Source organism: Monodon monoceros, unplaced genomic scaffold (assembly GCF_005190385.1).
Source record: "Monodon monoceros isolate NGI ecotype Baffin Bay Population unplaced genomic scaffold, NGI_Narwhal_1 Super_Scaffold_6, whole genome shotgun sequence".
NCBI classification, from domain to species: Eukaryota; Metazoa; Chordata; class Mammalia; order Artiodactyla; family Monodontidae; genus Monodon; species Monodon monoceros.
In genome coordinates, this window is record NW_021703783.1 from 62,738,572 (window position 1) to 62,755,951 (window position 17,380).

The following is a 17,380-nucleotide window of genomic DNA, read 5'->3' on the forward strand; positions in this document are numbered from 1 at the left end:
TCGGTACAGTGATGCAGGATTTTAGTAGCTTCAGAGTGAAATCTTGGAATGTGAAAGAGACAGCAGTCATGGGAATAATATTATTTTTTAAAAAACCGTGATTCCAGAATTACTAGTTTTTGAAACTAGTCCTTGAATGAAGCCATTATTAACATAACTGTCATGAGCAGTCTTTGTAAATATCTGTTTTCAATTGCAGTATATAAAAGGCCCCATGGCTCCAGAAACTGTGAACATAGTAGAGTCAATGGCAGGATTATTTGAGGGTTCAGCAGAGATGTCTTCTGACCTGTACTCGATTGCTTCAGTTATGTATAGCAGTCATCCACATCATAACTTTCCTGTGAGGAGTAGAGCTGAAGACCAGCCTTCAGCAGTTGGTAGGTACATTTCTTTTGTTGTTGTTCTGTGAAATGTATTTAAACCACCAGTACTAGCTAGCACAGATATGAACCTTAGCTGGGAGTTCAACCCAATTATTAATGGTCCATGGGCTGGAGTCAGATTTTTTCTTCTTTAACTGTCGGATAACCTCATACAGCAAATGGAAATGCCACACAGGCAGGAGCTGGCCCCTCCTAACCCATCTGACCTTCCTTGGAGAGAAAGTAGCACCCTAGAGTCTCTAGCCAAGCTGCATAGACAATCAGTTATTACAGTTGCCAAAGCAGGTGTGATGGGAAGGGATTAACATATCTTCAAATCATTTACAGGCCTCACACTCTCTGCAGTTTTTGACTAATAGGCTTTCAAATGTCACTGAAGGTAAATAGGTCAGAAAGTTACAACTCTAGTGCATGGGGTGATAAACAGGTGTAGGTGACCCCAATGATGTGGTGATGTCATTAGTGTATACGCTTGCTCTTCAGGGTCAATGGATCTTACTGTCTCTAAAAAGAGAATGTCATATATAGCGAATTAAAAATACTTGGTTAGAAGACACAAATCTAAATTATCTCTCTGGTTTTTCTAAAATGCTAAGTGAGAAAAAATTTTTTTTCTTACTGCTTTTTCTCTGATTTGTTCCGTTCCAAATTAAAAGTGTTATATTATTTTATTGATGATGGCATTAGGCAGAAGTATCACATTGCATTTAATATATGTTTATTTCATTCATTGATCTGTTTTTCCTGAGCAAAGAAGACTTAATTTTTAGAAGACACTAAAAATTAGAGGCCCATGATTTCTGATGTAGATGTTTCCTCAGATACTTTGTTTGGCCTAAATGCTAATTAACATTGTAAGCGCAAGTTCTAAAAAACTAACATTTTCTGAAATCCTTGTCCAGACATATTTATGTGGCAGTTTTATAAGCATGCTTGCTTTAAATCACTAATGGATTTAGCAAATGTGTGGCGAATTTTGAGTCCAAATAAAACCTTATTTCTATGATTTTCAAATTGTAATGCAGCATTGACTTATAATGTTTAAATTTGATATTATTGCCTAATGGTCTTTTCAGAAAAACTCCTAGCCTGTCTTCTTTAGAAAGTTATGTTTTCTCAAAACACTAATCTCTTGTTCCAGGATAGTGTATAACAACTAGCAAAACTATATTATGATCACAAACTATTTATATATATTGTTGGGGTATATTTGGCATATTTATTATTAATTATATATCTACCTTTCATATAAAGGATTACATGGAGAGATTAATGAATAATGTGAAACTGGGTTTAAAATTTCACTGTGTGAGCAAGAATGATCTTGATCACAAAGCCAAACATTTTTTAAAAACTGATTTCAAACAGGAACTCCAAGGAATCAGTATCTCGCTGACATTGCTGCTGAACAGCTGTCTTACGTTATCAGGAGACTTGTACCTTTCACTGAGCACATGATTAGTGTATCTGCTTTCACCATCATGGGAGAAGGACCACCAACGGTTCTCAATGTTAGGACACGTGAGCAAGGTAAGAATGTGTTTCCTTTGAAATAATTACCTGCGGATATTGCTCTTGTACACTGTAATACTTTTCTTTTCATTCATATTAATTGTTCACTCTTCTTCTCAAGTGCCAAGCTCCATTCAAGTTATAAAGTATAAAAATATTAGTTCTTCATCTATTTTGTTATATTGGGATCCTCCAGAATATCCTAATGGAAAAATAACTCATTATACAATTTATGCAATGGAACTGGATACGAACAGAGCATTCCAGATGACTACTATAGATAACAGCTTTCTCATAACAGGTAGAACAAAGTTTTGTTTCGACATTCTTTTCCTGATGGAAAATACACATCTCTCTATGCCGTTAAACACAGCAGGGCACGTGTTGCATCATTCCAGATTTTGTTGTGCTATGCTCCCACGGATATCTTGAAAAATACTTGCAGAAATTACTTGATTAGATGTGTTTTTCTTTAACTATAGTTGTCTGCAAATAAAGTCATCAGATAACAGGTATCCTAAGAATATACTCTTAACCTAGGGGATTTTATGCCTGGTACATCAATATAACTCAGTATTGATGGCTTGATTGATTGTATGTGCCAATCAGCTGAAGTAATTGAGCTGACATGGTGTTTGTGCCAAATCAACTGTACTCCTTGCAGTGTGCCAAAAATGATTTCTTCAGCCTCAGATGATCGCCTTAATATTTTAGGAAAAAACTAAAACGTCATCAAGATGGAAAGGCTCTCATCCCAAGGAAGTTTGGGACATTGGGATTATAAGGAGGCTGATTTAGAGAACCAGTCTCCCAAAGAAGTTATTTTCACTAGTCCTGTGTTAAATGGCACTAATACAAGAATATTATTTTAAGGACTTTAAACAACTTGCCTGTTGTCCTTATAGGGTTAAAGAAATATACAAAATATAAAATGAGAGTGGCTGCCTCAACCAGTGTTGGAGAAAGTTCTTTGTCCGAAGCAAATGACATCTTTGTGAGAACTCCAGAAGATGGTAAGAGTATCGGGTGCAGTTTTAATAAAAAGAAGCAAATGGTGTTGCATGCTTATTGCCATCTACCTCATGCTGATTTTAGTGTCTGAAGTAATAAGCATGAAAAAATACATGTATTTAAAGTTTTGGTTTTTTCCCCCCAGAACCAGAATCATCACCTCAAGATGTTGAAGTTATTGATGTTACTGCTAGTGAAATAAGTTTGAAGTGGTCACCACCTGAGAAACCCAATGGGATTATTGTTGCTTATGAAGTGCTTTATAAAAATATAGATACCTTATTCATGAAGAACACCTCAACAACAAGCATAATTTTAAGAGACTTAAAACCTTACACCCTCTATAACATTTCTGTAAGGTCATACACCAGATTTGGTCATGGCAATCAGTTATCTTTACTCTCTGTAAGGACTTCTGAGACTGGTAAGTTTTTGTTTGTTTAATACATAGTAAGGAAGTAAACATGGCTGATAATTGCCATGTTGTTTATATTTTACATAACCTGAAGTCTGTCATTCTGTTTTGTATAATCCAGGAATTTATATGCTCTTTCTGGTAAAGTGTGGGAAAAGACTTGCTGTGCAAATTTTTTAAGTCTGATTTACATATAAGGGAACTCCAGAATAAAAATCAGTGATTTTTTTTTCAAATGAAATACCTTGAGAAATCAAAGGTCTTCTCAGTGTACCTATAAATTTGGTTGCTTTCAAATTAGGTAATAGCAGAGGCACGTTCATAAGAGTAGACTCCTATACTATATATAATCTATATACATTCTCTATACATCCACATACATCTACCTATAGATATAGATGTATCTATATTTATACATATATATGTATAGATGTACATATACGTAAAGCTGAATGTAAGTGTATATCTATAGATAGATGTATAGAGATATATATATAAATTCTATACATATATATGTACGTGTGTGTATAGACGCATACATATATCTACATACATTCTTTTTTAAAAAATAAATTTATTTATTTTTGGCTGCGTTGGGTCTTTGTTGCTGCGTGCAGGCTTTCTCTAGTTGTGGCTAGCGGGGGCTACTCTTTGTTGTGGTGCGTGGGCTTCTCATTGCAGTGGCTTCTCTTGTTGTGGAGCACAGGCTTTGGGCGCACGGCCTTTAGTAGTTGTAGCGCATGGGCTCAGTAGTTGCGGCTCATGGGCTCTAGAGCGCAGGCTCAATAGTTGTGGCGCACATGCTTAGTTTCTCCACGGCATGTGGGATCTTCCCGGACCAGGGCTCAAACGCGTGTCCCCTGCATTGGCAGGCAGATTTTTCTTTTCTTTTTTTTTTTTTTTTGAGGTACGCGGGCCTCTCACTGTTGGGGCCTCTCCCGTTGCGGAGCACAGGCTCCGGACGTGCAGGCCCAACGGCCATGGCTCACGGGCCCAGCTGCTCCGCGGCATGTGGGATCTTCCCGGATTGGGGCACGAACCCATGTCCCCTGCATCGGCAGGCGGACTCTCAACCACTGCGCCACCAGGGAAGCCCAGCAGGCAGATTCTTAACCACTGCCCCATGAGGGAAGTCCCTACATTCCTTTTTTTTGGTAATTAAACTTGTTTTTATTTAGAAATTGTAATATCAGTTATGTTAACACAGTACATAAGCTACCTCAAAGTTGGATAACATAAACTTTTTAAAAATAGAGAAAAATAAGTTTACTTTAAATATATTTTAAATAAAAATAATTTGATTATTTGGGGAATATATTCTTTGATGAAGCTGTTATAGTCTATATACATTCTTGAGGTATATGTATAGACAGAGGTGCAGAGTCTGAGCACAGAAAGGACATGCCTGGAGAAGGCTTACAGAGGAGGTAACATTTGACCTGAGTCTTAAGGAGTCGGTGGAATGGACATTATAGAGGTTGTTGGGTGGCCAGGGGATGTGTCCCATATAAAGGAAATAACGCAAGCAAAGAATTAATTGTGTTTCAGTGATGCAAGAGCAAATAGCACAAAGCAAGACATTTGCCTGATGATCTTAGTGCACTGTTTGTATTATGTTTATAGTCATATATTTTGCAGCATCACTTTTAGGCCAACTCCGTAAAGTTACTGTTTGATCCCTGCATTGTAAAAAATAAATATTTATTGCCTAGATACTGGCTGAACCATATGGAGTTGCTATTCCTATATGTCATAATTGGCCAAATATCAACAATTTCTTCTGATTCAGACAGATGCTATAGGTGAGGCCTTGTCCCTGACCTTGAGGAACTAGGAATCTAGTAAAGTGGCTTACCTTTGAGCAAAAGTATCGTCTTCAGACTGGTCACAGAAATTAATAAGATTGACCACAGAGGATGACAGTAGTTGTAATGGCAGGAATAAGAGTGTAATGAAAAGAACATTTTTTATTATTATAAGTTATCCATTATAGTGCAATTTAATTGATATATATATTGGCATGCTTCATTACTTTTATAAGTATTGTACTTAAAATAAGTATTTTTGAGAAAAATATCTTACTCTACCTGGTTTCATTTTACACCATGTCAAGGAATGAAGCATATTTTAAGTACCTGCAACATACCATTGTGGGCTCTTCTATTGGCTTTCACAAAAATTGCCTTTTTAATTCCAGAATAAAGCAATAAGGTATTATTATCTTCATTCCTAGTGAAAAACTGAGGTCTGAGAAGTTCATCCTTGCAACAAATATTCAACAAATAATTTACAGTATACCAACCCTTACTGGGCTATATTAGCACTGTAAAAGAAAATGAATTTCCACCCTCCTAAAGTTAATATAAATTACTGGGTGTTTCATAGGCAATGGAATCTACATTAATGACTTTTCCTAGATCATGTTTGCTAAGTTGGACCACCGAGTTCAGTTCTTTTTGAAAAAGAGGAAGCTATAATTTTAAGCAGTCTCAAGGTGTCATTTGAAGCAGGATGTGCTCAGGAGCGACTATCTGTTTGTTCCCAGGGCTCAATGTTCTTATTAAATACAATAAATACACCCTCTACTCCTACTATAAAAAACAAGATCCCACTTTTCAATATTGTTTCATGAGAAATTGAGAGCTGTGCTAACTCAGTAATGTGTTAATGCTGCTAATTACAAATAGGAGTACATTATTTGTTCAAATGTTTTATCTTGATTATTTTACTAATGCTTGGAAGTGCAATAGCTGATGTGTGTTTACATGTATACAATGATAGAAAGAATTCAGTGAAGAGAGAAAAACTAAAAATACAACAGAGAGGAAAGAATGTCAAGTCTAAGGTCTGACTAGGTAGACGGAGTGGAATCTAGTGCTGAAGTGGACTGGGTTTTAGAAAGGAGTAAGGAGAGAAGGCAGTTAAAGGAAGAGGGGTGGTAGGAACGTATGTAGTCCTCTTCTGAAGGTTTTTATTTTCTCAATGAAATTAGAAGCAAGTTTATCAGCTTCAGATAAGGAGGGAGAGGAGATATTGGATGTTTGTGGAGAGAGAATATGGTGAAAACATACATAACAGAGGAGACTAAATTAACTAAAAAATAGGCTGCCAAGCAGTGAAAAAGATTGATTTGAGATTATAAATTAAAGTAAGGCTAGTGAGCATGGAGTGGTATTTTATTCAGACATTTTTTAGCTGTTATATTGCAGATGTAGAACTAGCCCTGAGTTCAGTTTAACCTAAGTTGGAATCTTGCAGGAAAAGTAAGAAAAAGGAGTTTCTGGAGATTGCTAGGGAGTGATTTTAGTGATAGACTGTGGACTCTGACCTGAGTAAGTAGGGAGATGAGGACATAAGGGAGGTGATGGACAGTGAAGATTTGATGAGGGTCAAAGACTTGTTGGATTGGCAATATGAGGGTCAGTCAGCTGGAAAGATAGGTGGTTGCCAAAGAGAGGAATACTGACAGTTATAGGTAATGACAAGCCCTCAGGTGCTGCCATGAAAGCTAGTGGTTAAAGTGAGGTGGAGGAAAAGATTATTGAAATTATGGACCTCGACGAATACAGAGTCCACGGAATAGCACAGATCATTTCCATCAATGTTGACATCTCTGAGAGTGGTAGAGAGGAAGTCAGTCATACAGGTGATAAACTTTTTAAGACGTGTGGAGAAGTGGAAGAGTACCACTAGGTGATTGTCTTAAAGGAGGGGTAACACCTCAAGTTTTTCAGGAAGAAGAATAGATCTGGATATGGCAAAGAAAAACATAAAAACTTGACTTCCAGGCCCTCTGGTTATAGAATGATGAGAGAAAAACAAATAGCTATCTGTTACCCAGGAGTGCTGAGTTGTAGTGTTCTCAAGCAGTTCCAAGATTTCACTTAGAGCCAGAAGGCTAAGAGAGCATTCAGAGTAGTTGTTGAGGATTTTTCTCAATTTAATGGTTTGGCTTGGAAAGATAGTAGAGAAGATTTTGACTCTTTGGGAAGGGATAGTAGGATTATATTGCTATATATTGCTATATCAAGTTATGTATTGAATTACGGTTCTTCCCAAAATTTTAGAAATATCAACATTCTTATCTCAGTTTTTCCTCTTAAGTCTGCTTTAGATGCAATGCACTTCATAACAGGTAACAGTGGGGGTGAGGGGGTACTGTTTCTACATTTTTAAGGCTTTTGAATTTTCTCTACTAAATTTATTAGTAGCATTTTTTATATCCATTGTATTTAGACTACCAATAAAAAAGGTTCTATTCTTTCTTTTGAAAGGAAAGGACTTATATCAGGACTCTATAATGGCAATAATATGCACATATTTAGTTTATGTTGTTTAACCATCAAGTTAGTCATTATTGTTACTGTTCTGTGAAGGCAATTTTAAACCAATACCTTTCCAACTGTGGTCTGTCATCTCCAGCAAATATTTTTCTGCTTAAAGTGCATTGTTTACAGTTTCATCTGTTGAGGTTGCATTGATGGCTTTCTCTCTGTTTTTGATTGTCTGAATATGCTTTTATTTTGTTCTTGTTAATTTTTCTGGGCTTAGAATTCCATTCGTTTTTCAACTGAGGTCACTTTTCTGTCTAATCGTCATTCCTATGGAGATGATCTGTTTTCTTCCTGGTGCTGTTAAGATCTTCTCTTCTTTGGTATTATGTACTTTCACAATGATGTGCCGAAATATGAGTTTTAAAAATTTAATTTATTTTTGGCCGCATTGGATATTCGTTGCTTCGTGCGAGCTTTCTCTAGTAGTGGGGAGCTGGGGCTACTCTTTGTTGCAGTGTGTGGGCTTCTCATTGCGGTGGCTTCTCTTGCTGCGGAGCACAGGCTCTAGGCACGTGGGCTTCAATAGTTGTAGCACGCGGGCCCAGTAGTTGTGACTCACGAGCTCTAGAGCGCAGGCTTAGTAGTTGTGGTGCATGGGCTTAGTTGCTTCGCGGCACATGGGATCTTCCTGGACCAGGACTCGAACCCGTGTCCCCTGCATTGGCAGGCAGATTCTTAACCACTGCACCACCAGGGAAGCCCCTAAATATGATTTATTTTGTGTGTGGTACGCGGGCCTCTCACTGTTGTGGCCTCTCCCGTTGCAGAGCACAGGCTCCGCACGCGCAGGCTCAGTGGCCATGGCTCATGGGCCCAGCTGCTCTGCGGCATGTGGGATCCTCCTGGACCGGGGCACGAACCCGTGTCCCCTGCATCGGCAGGCGGACTCTCAACCACTGCGCCACCAGGGAAGCCCCAATATGATTTTTTAAAGAAAATTTTGCTTGAGATTTATTGGGATTCCTTGTTCTGAAGCTTGATATCTTTCAACAATTTTGATCAGTCCCAGCCATTATCCCTTCAAATATTTCTTCTTCTTCATTTTCTCTACTTTCTTAGACCCCCTTAGTATATCCTTTATGTCTCTTAACTGCCATTTTATATTCTCTACGTTTTCTTTCTCTGAGTTACTTTTTGATAATTTATTCAATACTGTAAATTTTTTTGGCTAAAATTTTCACTATATCTAATCTGCTTTTTTGTGCATCAAGAGAATTTTAATTTTATTTTTTTCTATTCTACAAGTCCTATTTGGTTCTCTTTCAAGTCTGCTTGGTTATTTACATTATTTATTATTATCTAAAGAATTCATTGCTAATACTTTTAAATGTTTGATTTCTTGAAATATATTAAACGTTTGTATTTTTATTCTTTGATAACTTCAGTATCTAAAGTCTTTTGAAGTCTGACTGCTGTGTGTGTGTGTGTGTGTGTGTGTGTGTGTGTGTGTTTTCCTTTTTCTTTGCTGGCTTTAAGTATTGGTGCCTGATTTGCCTGTGTGTTTTGTGAATTTTATCAGTGAATTCATATTCCTTGAAACCTCATCTGTGGGAAATTTATGTAGACTGAGTTGAGTTTCTTCCAAGAAAATGTGTGTTTGCTTCTGCTAGTTGCTTTTGAGTAATGGCAACTCAAATTCATTTTAATTTATATTCTGAAGTAGAGGTCTTTTCAGGCTATATGGGTAGCATGGATTTAGGCTACATATGCTCATAGGGATAGGCTTACAGTTCCAAAAATGTGTAATTTTTCTTGCTATTCCACCTCTTCATCCAGAGGAGTGGCAAGAGGAAAAAAGTTACTTTTCTGGCCTCTTTTGCACGGTGGGCTTACTTCTCACCCCATAGTCCTTGAGAGTGAATACACCACACTGCACAAGCCTAGGAGTTACCGCTCACATTGAGGTCTGTGGTACTCTGCAGAAGAATTCAAGGTGCCCCTAGAGTTGGCCGATATCATGGCCCTAGTTGAAATTGCATTCTTTTGGGGTTCTAATTCTTGATGCAGGGGTATCCTTTATCCTTCTTCTGGCCCAAGGTTTTATATTCTTTTTCTGGCACTCTACATAGCTGTTAATACAGAAACTCCAAGTCACCAGGATTGACCAGTACCCTCCAAGGCAGAGCAGGCTTTAGTACCAGCTTCCATCTCAGGATTCTTGTTTTTACTTCGTTTTTTGTTTGTTTGTTTGATTTTATTTTGTTTGTTTTTTTGCATTTGTTTTTGGACCACCAGAAATTTCTAACTCCCTTGTCAGCTCTGCAATTCCTTACGTGACAAGAAAAATGTTAATTTTATACAGAGTTTTACTTCTTTTAATTATAATAGTCATTCAATTTAGTGTTTATCTATTCCAGTATTTTGGCAGAATTGGAATCCCACATGTAGTATTGGTATTTGAATATATGTAGAAAACCATTTTGTGACCATTACATTCAATATAATAAGAACATTAATAGATACAGAAAACTAGTGTTTTATTTATTGATATCCTGTATCCTTAGTAGACTGTTTTGTTACCAGGTTATTATATGCAGCCTTATATCTAGGAGAGGATCCTTGTCTTGTCATAGATCTTGTTGTATATCAAAACTAATCTATTAATCATTTATGTATTATTATCATTATTAATGAAAGGCAGAATCAATTTTTAAGTGTTTTTCAGTCCTCCTTCTTGTACAGTTAGCCCTTTGTATCTGTGGGCCCTGTATCCACAGATTCAACCAACTGTGGATTGAAAATATTTGAAAAAAAATTGCAGCGAGTTCCAAAAGCAAAACTTAAATTTGCTGCATGCTGGCAGGCAGCTATTTACATAACATTTCCATTGTGTTTACAATTATTTACATAGCATTTATATTGTATTAGGTATTATAAGTAAACTAGAGATGATTTAAAGTATACAGGAGAATGTCCATGGGTTATATGCAAATACCATGCCATTTTATATAAGACTTGAGCATCCTTGAATTTTGGTATCCATGAAGGGCGTGGGGGTGAGGGTCCAATTCACTGCAGATACCAAGGGACCACTTTATCTGCATGTACTGCAATGTAAGACAGTTTAATATAGTCTCAGGTATTTTAATAAAAATATCATCCTGTAGGGCTTCCCTGGTGGCGCAGTGGTTGAGAGTCCGCCTGCCGATGCAGGGGACACGTGTTCGTGCCCCGGTCCGGGAAGATCCCACATGCCGCGGAGCGGCTGGGCCCATGAGCCATGGCCGCTGAGCCTGCGCATCCGGAGCCTGTGCTCCGCAAAGGGAGAGGCCACAGCAGTGAGAGGCCCGCGTACCAAAAAAAAAAAAAAAAAAAAAATCATCCTATAAACATTATTCTGTAGAGTTGTAGTATGAATTTTCTTTGAAATGAAATTTGTCTTAAACAGTTGTAAGTGCTATAATTTACCCATATTTTACTGCATTTAAGATGTTTCTTATAATCGCACTCTAATGAATGTTCATGTATACATATCCTTATCCACTGGAGCGAAAACTTCAGCAGAATGCACTATTAGGGTGGAATTGTTTTATGCATGTATCTTTTTGTTTTTTTCAGTGCCTGATAGTGCACCAGAAAATATTACTTACAAAAATATTTCCTCTGGAGAGATTGAGCTATCATTTCTTCCCCCAAATAGTCCCAATGGAATTATACAAAAATATACAATTTATCTCAAGAAAAGTAATGGAAATGAGGAAAGAACTATAAATACAACCTCTTTGACCCAGAACATTAAAGGTAAAAATTTATATAATATTGGATATTTACATTTATATTGACAGAGTGGCCACAAAATATTAGCTTGTTGTTATATTAGAAATGGTAAGTGTGATTAGCTTTATACAGGGTGTGACAATTCTGGCCTTCTGGTAAATAAACTAGAAGTTTATGGCAGGTCATGTGGAAGACTACTCTAAGTCAGTGTTTTCTACATTTTTTAATATTTTGTCTTCATAATAGGAGTTACTATTCCAAGAACTACATTTTCATTTAGTTTTTACTTTTGAAAGAGTGTTAAGAGACATTTCATAGCTTGCTTCTTGCATATAATTAAGGGACATTTTGTAAGTCTTATCTATTTTATTTCTATTTAGGACTGAAGAAGTATACGCAATATATAATTGAGGTGTCAGCTAGTACACTCAAAGGTGAAGGAGTTCGGAGTGCACCCATAAGTGTGCTGACTGAAGAAGATGGTAAATATAGCAGTGAATAGTGATATATTTTGAATCCATCACACTTCAAAAAACATGTATACAGAATGAAGATATAACAGAAGAATTCTCCAGCCTTGGGTAGCACTTGTGTGCTGCACCAGCTTTATACAGAGATTTCATTGTCATGGTTTAAAAGAAGCTTGCAAAGTCAGATTTATGTTCAGTAAAATCAGATATATAAAATGCATTTTTTTTAAATTCTGAAGTCATCCATGCTCTGTAAAAAAAAAAAAATCAGTAATATTTTTTCCATGGGAATTTTTAAGGCTAACATTTTGGTGCGAATAGTTTGAACATCAATCAGTATATGTTATGACTGTGTTTTTCAACTTTAACATTCGTAAGAATAGACATTTACGTAAGTTTTGTAGTAGATTCTGTTATGTCAACCTGCAGCATTTTTTATTGTTGTTAGGATTAGCTTGCTAATGACTTCAGACAATTTTCCAGATTTCTCTACATAATTTGCCAAGATGCTATTCCTGAATGTTAATAGCCTTCATATTGAATATCTAAACATACATTTTCCTAACCTGAATAAAATCAACTTTACTACTGAGACCACTTTACAATACTACTTCACCAAGTTATAGGCATATATCATGCTCAGAAAATTACTTTTGAGAGATATATTTGGAATTTGGATTTACATTTTGTGTTTTTTACATTGGGTATTTTGAGAATGTTATTTTTCTTCTGTAAAAGAAGGTCCCATTGCGAAGAGGGCTAGGTCTGGATGTAACATGTGTTTGTAGAATATCTTTTTTCACCCTCTCAGGTTTCCCCAGCTTCACAGTAAGCTGCACTCTGTGGTTCAGATTCTAGTCATTCACCAGGACAAAATGTATGTTACTTACTTCTAGAAGAAGAAAGGCTTTTTCTGCATTTTTCTTACTTTACTCCAAGTAATAAAGTCTTCAGAAGCCCTCTTCCCCCATTTCAGGTCCCTCTATGTTTTCCCCTCCACCAAAATACTTCACCAAAGCATCCTGTTAAGGTGATCTACCAGGGTCAGAAACTGGTAGATCTTAGCTTCTACCCCCATTTCTAGAAACTTAGAACTGGTTGCCCCAGTTTCTAAGTCTTCTCATGGGTTAGTCTTCCTTAGTTATTGTCTCTACTTTCCACTTTCTACGTCCCTTAGTTATTTCCTCTACTTCAGAAAAACTCACCTGTCCAAATTTTCATTTTTTTCATAGATTCTTCTTGCTCTCAAAGTGAAAATTAACCAAATAAAAAAGTTCTTCCAAAGAGACCATGGCTAAAGGCTAGGGAAGAAGGTTAGCTCTCCTTCTCTCTTAGGTAATGTCTAAGAAAGATGTATTAAATCATTTTAGCAATGCCCTAATAGACATAGTACCCTCTTTATTTCCAATCTAATGAAATAGTCCCTATAGTAAGAATCTGAGGTCTTATATGAAGGACCCTAGACCAGTAGTGAACATATATTTTGAACAGGCAGAGTTTATTACCACTCAAGTCAATAGTTGCAAATTATACTATGCATCCAAATTACCTGGGCTGTTAAAAATGCAGAGTCATGGTAAACTTCCATCTAAGTCCTTGGCCCAGTTATTGATACAATTGCTACAGAATAGGGTGAAGAACAAGACCTCTTTTAGAAAAATTATAGCAAATCTAGAATGGATAAAGGCTGAGAAGCTTTGCTTTATTGGGTAGTAGGAGCTCCTTGCTTTCATGGAGCTTGAAGTTCAGCAGAAGAGATCTAAATTTGACAAATGTGTAGACAAGTAATTTTTATTATTCTAATTACTGGTTTAAGTGTTCGCCAGGACCAAAACCAAGGAACTTTAGCTACTCTGAAGCATCCAGGAAAATGTAGCTGATTAAGTTATGTTTAAACTGTGACCTGAAGACAGACGAGTAGAGGGAGGGTGAGGGATAGGAAAGATCATGCCAAGCAGAGTGAGTAAGAGCCTTAGGAAGACCCTTATCTGTCCTCATATGCTCTGTCTTGATGACTTGGATAGATTGCAAAAGATATTGCATTTATTTAATCTAATTTTTCCAATTTCATTTTTTAAAACTGCAATTCTGAATACAAAGGTTATTTTAACAAATGCTAAAATGATTGAAACTTAGTCTGCTATAGATATTCAGTATTTTATTTAAAAAGGCATGTTAGGGCTTCCCTGGTGGCGCAGTGGTTGAGAGTCCACCTGCTGTTGCAGGGGACATGGGTTCGCGCCCCAGTCTGGGAAGATCCCACATGCCACGGAGTGGCTGGGCCCGTGAGCCATGGCCGCTGAGCCTGCACGTCCGGAGCCTGTGCTCCGCAATGGGAGAGGCCACAACAGTGAGAGGCCCGCGTACCACAAAAAAAAAAAAAAAAAAAAAAAAAAGGCGTGTTAATTACATTTATTTAGCAATAAAATGTTTTACATAAAAAAACCCCAAGAATATATTGAAGATTAAATATAAAACACCAAAAACTGATATTCCACATAAACATCTTAAAGCATATTATAGAAGAAAAATGCTCAGTTACAACATATAATATTCTATATCAGTACTAGTTTTGATTAAAATTCTTTTTTTCCAATAATAAACAAAAGTTAAGTTTTGCAATGATATTCAGAAAAAAAGTATTCTAGGTTTTTGTTTTGACAGATGAAAGAGAGTTCTTGGTTAGAGGTAATTCATATTTTGGGAAACAGACATCTCCAAATGATATATGGATTCTTGTGATAATATTTGTTAGCATTTTTATTATAGTGCCAGTGAGAATACCAACTGAAAATATAAATTAGCTGTCACTTATTCTATAGAACTCATAAAGCTTTTCTCTGTTCAATAAATTTTTTTTAAAAAACTGTTGTTACCAAAATAATGAAAACACACACACGTATGTGTACACTATAGTGGGGATTACTCAGAAAATCAGAAAGAAAATATAATTCAGGCAGCATTTTCTCCAAGTTATTGGAAAAAGTGATTTGCACAAATACTAATCTATAACACTGTTCAAAGATCTGAATTAAATTCTTGGAATTTCTATTAGCTATGAGTCCACTTTCCATGCATAACTAAAACAATGATCAAAATTGTAATTTATACCCTTTTACATGCAAAAAAGTTGTGTTAATATTCTAAGACATTACTATGCTGTTATACAGGAGCTGAGAAGTGCCATTCTAAATGTTTTATCTAAGTGGAAATGTAAACTTGCTAATTAGTTTACAGTAATTTTTTTAGTGTTTATTCAATTCAGAATGGCTAAAATATTTAAATCCTTACACTATTATAGCACAATTAGAAGTAGACCCTAAAATGTCTATATTCTTGTTTATGTGCTACATTGGCATTTCCTTTGTAACCCATTCAATTTTGAAGACTCAACAGATTTTGATATTATTTTGCAGTTTAATGACACTACTGAAATTGAGGAATGTAGTTTTCATTTGTGAGGTCCGTCATTTTAATTGCTCTCACAATGTTATACTTATCACTTTCCCACTTCTTGGATGCATGTTTTTTCCCCATCTCTTTTTATTGTTTGTGGAGCTCTTTTATTGTATATTTATTCACCCCAACCAATAGTTTTATGTTTATTAGAGGATGATAATTTACCAAGATGTACTTGAACAGTAGGTAAATCACAGTGACATAGCCCTTGTTCTTTTTTTCTCATGAAATATTTTTTTCCATTGAATCACAGAAACAGATGTTCTAACACCACCATGCAAAATCTTCTTTTATCATCTCATTTTGAAAGTAAACAGTCTCTCAAGCCCATGGAGAAAGGCACTGTACCTGATTCATTTACCAGAAAGTTCATAATAAAAATTTTGTGCATTTCTATTTTAACTTTTTCTTATATATGTTTAATAAAATGCATTATCATATTTTCTAACTTTTCAGCTCCTGATTCTCCCCCACAAGACTTCTCTCTAAAACAGTTGTCTGGTGTCACGGTAAAGTTGTCATGGCAACCACCCCTGGAGCCAAATGGAATTATCCTCTATTACACAGTTTATGTCTGGTAAGAATTTTTTTCTTTTTTGGAAATAGTTCTGAGAACAAGTATTAATCTGTAACATAATAGGAATGCAGTTTTTAAATTTCAGATTGTGAAGGTACATTAGGGATCTGATTATTAATAGGCTAGTTAATATGCCTTTATTAAGAAACAACTTTTTCCTGTATTACATAGAGGTCCATGCATAGTCAGATAATGATTTTTGTAACCAAAACAAAAAACTGTGTATTATGTGCAATTATACTGAAATTCTGCTCTTCAGAGTCATGGACTGGTCAGCTTATGTGACTACAAGTGAATACAGAGGCTTTCAGTTTTACTCCAATATTCTCTATGCCACCGTCTCTTTAAGTTTCCTTGAGCAGAATGATTAAACTAAAATTTAACTAAAAGATATTTCTCCAGAAATCTCTTATTTAAGGTCAATTTTCTATTGAGATCTAAGCAGTATATTTATTTTTTACTGATCACCTTTACCCTAATTGCCTACTTATGAGTCAATCATGAAAAAGATGTAATCCTATAGTGCTTCTCATCAATTAACAGCATGGCTATATTGCTTCATGAAAGCTCAACAGATAAAAATGCTTACTTTGATCTAATATAAATCCTCGTAAAAGGATTCACCATTCAATAACATATTTCCTAGTGTATTTTAAATATTTCAACTCAGGAAGTACAATTTACATAATGCTTTATAGAACATAGGCATTTCTTACTTTTGTATTCCTCACTTGGAAGGTCCATCATTGAGTAAGAGGCTATGGTGTTTTTAAAAAGTCTATTCTTCTCTTTCCTAAATTAAGATTTCCTGCCCCCCCAATGCCTGTTTATACCCTTTGCATACTGCTCCTTAGGACATGTCCTGTATTATTCATTGCCTGATTAGTAGTCATTTTGCTTACTCTTTGGCAAAATTGGGAGTGACATGAGGGATGTTAGTGGGAAGAGAAGCAGTGAGAAGAAGGTAACCATTCCCCTCTATTACCCTACTCATTCGTTTATCGATTCAGTTTTTCATTTCTTCATTCAATAATATTGATAGAGTATCTATTTACCTGTGAACAAGGCCCCTGCCCTCAAGGAGCTCATATTCTAAAGAGATAAGTGGATTATATACCCAGAAATTTAAAAATGAGGGGAAATTGGGGGAAAGAGGGCTACTGTTCATAGAGTGCTTTGGAAGTCCTCTTTGAAGAAGTGGCATTGAGTTGTGGTCTGAATGCCAAGAAGGAGCTTCTCGTCAAGAGAAGATCTGCAGGAAGAGGGAACATCAACCGCATAGGCTTGGTGGGGGACACACTTGTCGTTTTGAAGACCATAGAGGAGGTCAGTGTTGCCGGAGAGAGAGACAGAGGAGAGTTATCCTGGAGGGTAGGAGTCCAAAAAAGGTCAGGAGCTAAGCCACTGTAAGGATTTCGTTTTCATTTCAGTTGTAATGGGACTTACTAGAGAATTTCAAGCACCTTGGATACTTTATGGAGAATGAATTGCAGGAGGCA

The 17,380-nt window shown here is 36.3% G+C and overlaps 1 protein-coding gene across 1 annotated transcript in view; it reads left to right on the forward strand.

Moving 5' to 3' along the window:
- The window catches only part of PTPRQ (protein tyrosine phosphatase receptor type Q), a 197,324-nt gene that overhangs the window by 27,454 nt on the left and 152,490 nt on the right, over positions 1-17,380 (forward strand). Inside the window, exons 10-17 of the mRNA XM_029205660.1 lie at positions 200-380; positions 1,755-1,916; positions 2,020-2,199; positions 2,804-2,911; positions 3,055-3,333; positions 11,217-11,399; positions 11,756-11,857; positions 15,761-15,881. Coding sequence (XP_029061493.1) covers positions 200-380; positions 1,755-1,916; positions 2,020-2,199; positions 2,804-2,911; positions 3,055-3,333; positions 11,217-11,399; positions 11,756-11,857; positions 15,761-15,881 — 1,316 coding nt within the window. The remainder of the gene's footprint in view (positions 1-199; positions 381-1,754; positions 1,917-2,019; positions 2,200-2,803; positions 2,912-3,054; positions 3,334-11,216; positions 11,400-11,755; positions 11,858-15,760; positions 15,882-17,380) is intronic.